Raw genomic sequence first — 6,000 nt, 5'->3', positions numbered from 1 at the left:
AGAGGCCACCATTAAATAATCACATAGAATCTGAGTAATTACATCACGATGCACAGATTATATAGAAAAAAAAGTTGCTCTGAATTTCAAGTCGACAAAAGAAGAAAGAGACCATGGCAGCTTTGAAAAGTAGAATCTCTAGTGAAGGGTCAGCACTCTAAAAGCAGGAAAGCAGCTGACATGCTGTTTTGACAGTTGGGTAAAGATGAGGGGGAATAAGATAGGAAACCGGAGGAAGTTCTGCTAAAAGGGTAGAATGAAGTGTTTGAAAATGGTAAAGTGAGAGCTCTAATCTACATGGACTAATGGAAAGAGCAGGAAAGAGAGAAAAGTGATTTAGTACAGATAGTAAATAGTTTGTGGAGAGATTTTATAGAATAATAACTTAATTTGTATTTTAATTTGCAAGTGCCAAGGGACGACATTATTTGAAGAATGACAGTTTTATTGTTTTAACATTTTACACATAAGAAGCTACCATTTATCTGAAATATAAGTCAGTACCAGTTTCCATTAATGTGATTATATATTAGACAAATTGGCAAGCAGGGGATTGTTCTTGATTAACCTTTGTTATAACCTTAACAAAACTACTTTCAATATTTCAAATTATAACATCATGATTTTTAATATGAAGATAAACAGAAAGCCTAATTTCGTTGCAAATTGGTCCTAACTTTTTTGGCTGGTGTCCTTTAATATCAAGCTTCTAAGTTGATCAAGAAAATGTAAAAGCAAAACCCTGGAAACCAATTTCCTTAACTAGGAATCATGTGAGTAGTTTAACATTGAAACATGTTTAAAACATACATGATAGAAATTGTGTAGAGTTTTATCTCCTTTTATTTAAAACAAATGCATGGATATCCATTTATAGCTCTCCCAATAATCACTGTAGGTTGGTAATCTTATGTTCTGGATTTTCCAGGTCACTTCAGATTTCAAATATTTTGTCTGTTGTCAAATGATGTGTATGGATTTTAGTTTGGAAAACATGGTCACTGAATTTTAGACCAACTCTGAAATAGCAATGGCCTTTGGCATTATGCGTAATTCCATATCCGGGTCATGATTATAAATTAAACCAAATCAAACTTCATTATTCGAGTTTACCCAATACTCGAATAATAAAAGGACATTTTAAAACTTTGTAGCAATTTGCAATTTGAAAAGCATTCATAATATGATTTATTATAGACACAAACATACATAATCAGTAAATCTATAAATGGCTACTCACCCTTGTCATATAGGAAATGAAAAACAACATACTTAAGTGATATTGTAATTAATACTCCATGGCCAAAACTAAAGAATAAAAATAATCTGAATGAACCTTTGTTAATATTAAAAAGAATTTGGTAGTCTTTCTTATTTTTAAAGTCCACAGACTGGAATTCATATTCTTGATAAACTGGAACTGGGAGGGTATACTGGCATTTGCTACAGATATGACAATAATTAGAGTGAGCTTTTAAAGATTGTCTCACTACTCTGTGCCAAAATGTTGCTGTTCTGCAAATGAAAACATTTAGATCATTTGACTGCCTTCCCTCCTCCAACCTTAATTACCATCCTTTATAACACTGTACCGCTTGTTCATAGTTCTGCTCTTTATTCTTTCGTGATGTGGGTAACCACTAATTGGGGGAAAAAGTTTTAAAGTCTACTATGTTCAGAATGGCATTTAATAACTCTTTCAAAATTAGATGCTTTTTCCCAAGTCTTGTTGGAAATACATCTACCACCAGTGATCAGGCTCTCCTCCCACATTTCCGTGCTAGTTGAAACTTGAGAAGCTTGGGGATGCTGCGAAAGGTGGGAGTGGGAGATAGGATATCACCCGCTTGACACTTCGGCACTATTGCTACGAATGATTCACTTGTGTTTGGCACATTTGTTGCAAGGAAATCTCCTCCCGCCGCTTCCTTCTCGGAGCTCCTCTAGGGCTGTCTCCTGTGCTTTGGCCTTTAAGGAGAAGCGAGAGCAGGTGGGCACAGAGCTGCTCACCGAGTCCTCCTCCCCCTGCTCCTTCCCTAATTTAGCAGTACTTCCGGCCGCGTGACATCATCCCCCGCACCGGGTGACGAGAGCGGCGGGTGACGTGTGTGCGGAGAGGAGCGCGCTGACGTTGCTATTTAAAGGTCCTCCTGCGGGGAGGATGGAGACACAGCGCGAGCACCTGGTGTGGGGCGCGGAGGAGGCTGTGGCGGCCGGGAGCGGGGCCAGGAGACAGCGGAGAGCAAGCGCACGGTCCGCCCGCCGCCCGCCACTAGGGGAGGGGGGAAAGGAAGGAAGGACGGACTGACGGACCTGCAGGCCGGACTAGCTCCCCACGAGGCCGTCTCGGCCCCTGACCACCAGCCTTCCCGCCGCCTTCGCGGCTGCTGCTTCCTCTCCCGCCGCCCGTAGGGCCCCGCTGGGCCCTAGGGACGGGTCAGCGCCCCGGCCCCCGACGCCTTCCCGCGGCTCAGAGGCGGTGGCCGCCTCCCGCTCCCTCCCACGAACGGGGGAGGGACCGCTCTCGCCCCCGGTTCTCCCCGCCTCCTCCCCCGCCCTCCGCAGCCCGCTCCGCCGCCGCGCTCTGCTCACGCGGCGGCGCTGACCCGGGAAACGCCTTCAGCTCCGCGAGCGGCCGGTGGAGGCGGAGGCAGCGGCGGGCTTCAGCCGCCCGGGCCGGCGCTGCTCTGCCGAGCGGGAGCTCGAGGCCGGCGGAGGTGGGCGGTGATGGAAGCGTGAGGAGGCGTGGCGGCCCGGGGACTGTGAGGCGGCGTTGTCGGCGGCGCGGAGCGTGAGAGGCTAGGCGCTGTTGGCTCTGGAGCAGCGGCTCTCCCGCCTTCGAGCCCGCTCTCCCCTCCCTCGACGCTTTATTTCCGCCCGCCCGTCGACCCTTCCTCATCTCCGCCGCTCCTCGCCCGCCCCTCGCTCGGGTGCCGGGGGCAGCGTGGGGCTTGGCTCTCTGATTCATTCATTCGCCGCCGCCGGCAGCCTCAGACCTGCGGTGCTCCGAAGAGAGGAGGGAAGACGGGCAGCCGCGAATGAAGGGCCGGGCGCCAGCAGGGCTCCATTGTGCTCGGCGGCGCGAGGCGGGAAGGGGCTGAGGGAGGTGGGATCGGGCCCCCCCCCCTGCTCCCCGGCGTGCGCTGCGCCCCCAGCCTGCTGCCAGCCTGGAAATGGCTCCGTTTATTCTCCTCGGGAGAATGAATCGATCCTGCCCAGTCTTCTCTTCCTCCTCCCCACCTCCTCTCTGCTCCGAGTCTTAGGAGGGGAAGCATTTAAAAGACAGATTCCAATGTGGAGTGCCGTGCACATCGCGAGCTGTTGGGTTTGCACTTCGAGGAGATTTGTCTATCTAGCTTTTTCTAACGTGAGCGCAGGGAAGCAGTGGCATGACTGCTTTTAGGATTTTTTTTTCTCGTAGGGATCTCTGTAAAGTGCACGTCGCATTGGGTTACATGCTCCACCCCCAAGGGAACTGGTGTGGTGGAGAAATTTGAACCCGCAGCCTTAGTAGCACCAAAAGGCCGAGTTACCTGGCTCTCCCCGAGTGTCTAGGAGGACATGAGCGAAATGACCACCGAACTCGTTTTTTATAGGACTCGGTGAAGCTGGATTCTGCGTTTCCGACAGACACGTAGACTCATTTTGTGGAATAGAGTTGACCGCTGTCTCCTCCGCGCAGCATTTTAACTCTAATAAGCAAATGCCACCTCTGCTTGAACGTTTTGGTATTTACGAGAGAGAAATCCTTTTACCTAAGGGAACTAATTGAATTGTCAAGCACCACTGAAATACCTCCAGAAAAGGATCTCGGGGGGTGGAAAAGCAACTGCGAAATAGCAGACGGAGAAATTCCTTTGGAAGTTATTCTGTAGCAGAAGAGCAGAAACTTCAGAGCAAGTTCTCATTGGGCAAAATGGGGTAAGGACTTTTGTGCCTAACATAGCTTTGAATCTGTTTATGTGTGTTGTTGAGCGATGGTGGTGATTGTGTTTTATGTTTCAGACAAATTTGCCACCTTGCTAAGCTGGTCGTACATTAAAAATACGGGTTTGTTAACCTGTTAATAAGATATTTTTATAGAGTGACCCCGGAGGCCATAAGGAGGGAACATATATACATAATTTTTTAAAATTTTTGATAATTTGTAACCAGAAGAGAGTTCGATTAGTAATATTTAAGAAGACAGCATCTTCTGCCCTTTTACTGGTCAGCCTGCTGCATCCGTTTGTAATTAAAATCATACTGTCTTAGGTTTTGTTGCCAGGGTCTTTGAGAGAAAAGTACTGCGTTCTCTCAGTACTTTGAGAATAATCAGTTGCACAAAGGAACATTTGTAAAGTAATGAGTGGTTGGACTTTAGTCCTTGAAAATGATCCAGGGTAAATGATTGCCTCCACTGTGCCCTCTGTTTTGCCCTTGAATATCCAAAGCTAACATGTAGAATTGATTTATTGGGGCATTAAAATGAAAATCTGAAGTTCTTACCCATGTGGTCTCCACAGTGCCGGTGCACTAGTAGATCAGAGCTTCAAAGGAAAAATCTTTTTGTTGAAAGAACTTGTTCGCTTTTCTGTTTTTTGCTCTAAAGCTCAGGTTTTCAGTTGATGTTAACAGTGTCAGATCCACACCTTCTTTCAGTACCAATGTCAACCAACAGTGTGTTTTCCAGCCTTTCATTAACTCTTCACACAGTAACTTGATAACATGACTCTTTGTAATGTAAGTCAGAAATATATTAATGGAGTAATGATGAAGTCATGTCATTGACAGATTGTCCATGCTTTTTGTCAAAGAGGAACTTCGAGAATTTTCCTTCTCTCTGTAGTTGAACAAACCCAGCTCAAGTGTAGTTAAGAGACAGGAATTGAAAGAATAGACCAAAATTTATTGTGACATTTGAGGGGTATGTACACCTAAACTTTATTTTTGGAAACTTTGAGAGGAAAGTTCTTAGATAGTACTACTTTTGTTGTTGTTGGGAGTTAGAATTTGAAGTTTATTAACTTGAACAAGTTTGAAAATGTAGAACATGTGTTGTAGGGAGTTCTTTCTTCATCAGGAATTAATGAGAGTGATAATTGTTTTTAAAACTTGAGTGACAAGTGATGAGAATATATATAACTTGGATGATTTGAGGTAGAGCTAAGCAATTAAAATACCTTATTCTATTTTAGTACTGCTATTCGTAACTTGGTAATCTGAGGCAAATTACTTAACCTCTGTGGACTCTTATTATCTGTAAAATGAAGGACTTAAATGATAAGTTTTAACGTTTTTTTCCAGTCTGTAAAAATGAATTATTTTCATTTTCTCCTGTGTATTTTAATTACTAGCTGGTTTCTTGAAGTAGATCTTTCAGATGGAGACATTATTCTCTCTAAGCAGGTTTTAAATATCAGCTAGAAAATATGGCATTTAAAACTGGGATGAAATGCACCACTTTGAATAAGAGAAAATGCAGAAAAATACTGCTATTTAAAACCTTTGAAATATGGCTTCCTTGAGAATCTGCAGCTCTTGTGTCTAAAACATGTCAGAGCAAAAAAAAAAAAAAATCAAGTGACAATTTTTCATGTTGAAGGCTGCATTCTCTAGACTGTAGAGTGGTAGCATCATGGAAGAAAATCGGGTTTTCCACAATCTTTAAGCTGCATGAATGCTTACCTTTTTACCAAGAGAAGTTTGGGATGAACTTCCTACCAAACGGGCTGGTATTTAAACTATTAAAATAAGCCCCCCCTCCCAACATGACACACATTTTTGGTAATTCAGTGTAATTACATTTGCTTATAAGCTGATTTATTTGTCCTTTTCCTAATAAAGTTTTAGAAGTAGACTGGAGAGGAAAAGGAGTGTTTCTGGCATTAGTTTTCCGAAAATCTGTGTAGGGCTATGATTATTTCCCATGGATAGTGATCTGTTCCATCTGAGTTGTCAAGAGAGGATGGACAGGTAGAAGAGAAGAGCATAGAAGAGGCATTTGTGGAAGTTTCCACA

General features: G+C 44.2%; 1 protein-coding gene across 1 annotated transcript in view; it reads left to right on the top strand.

Moving 5' to 3' along the window:
* The first annotated feature begins 3,116 nt into the window (after positions 1-3,116).
* The window catches only part of HOMER1 (homer scaffold protein 1), a 134,509-nt gene continuing 131,625 nt past the window's right edge, over positions 3,117-6,000 (top strand). The window contains exon 1 of the mRNA XM_030323699.1: positions 3,117-3,921. Coding sequence (XP_030179559.1) covers positions 3,917-3,921 — 5 coding nt within the window. The 5' untranslated portion in view covers positions 3,117-3,916. The remainder of the gene's footprint in view (positions 3,922-6,000) is intronic.

The sequence above is a fragment of the Lynx canadensis genome, chromosome A1 (genome assembly GCF_007474595.2).
Source record: "Lynx canadensis isolate LIC74 chromosome A1, mLynCan4.pri.v2, whole genome shotgun sequence".
NCBI lineage: Eukaryota > Metazoa > Chordata > Mammalia > Carnivora > Felidae > Lynx > Lynx canadensis.
The sequence above is the reverse complement of the archived record's forward strand: the minus strand, read 5'-3'. Positions and strand labels throughout refer to the sequence as shown.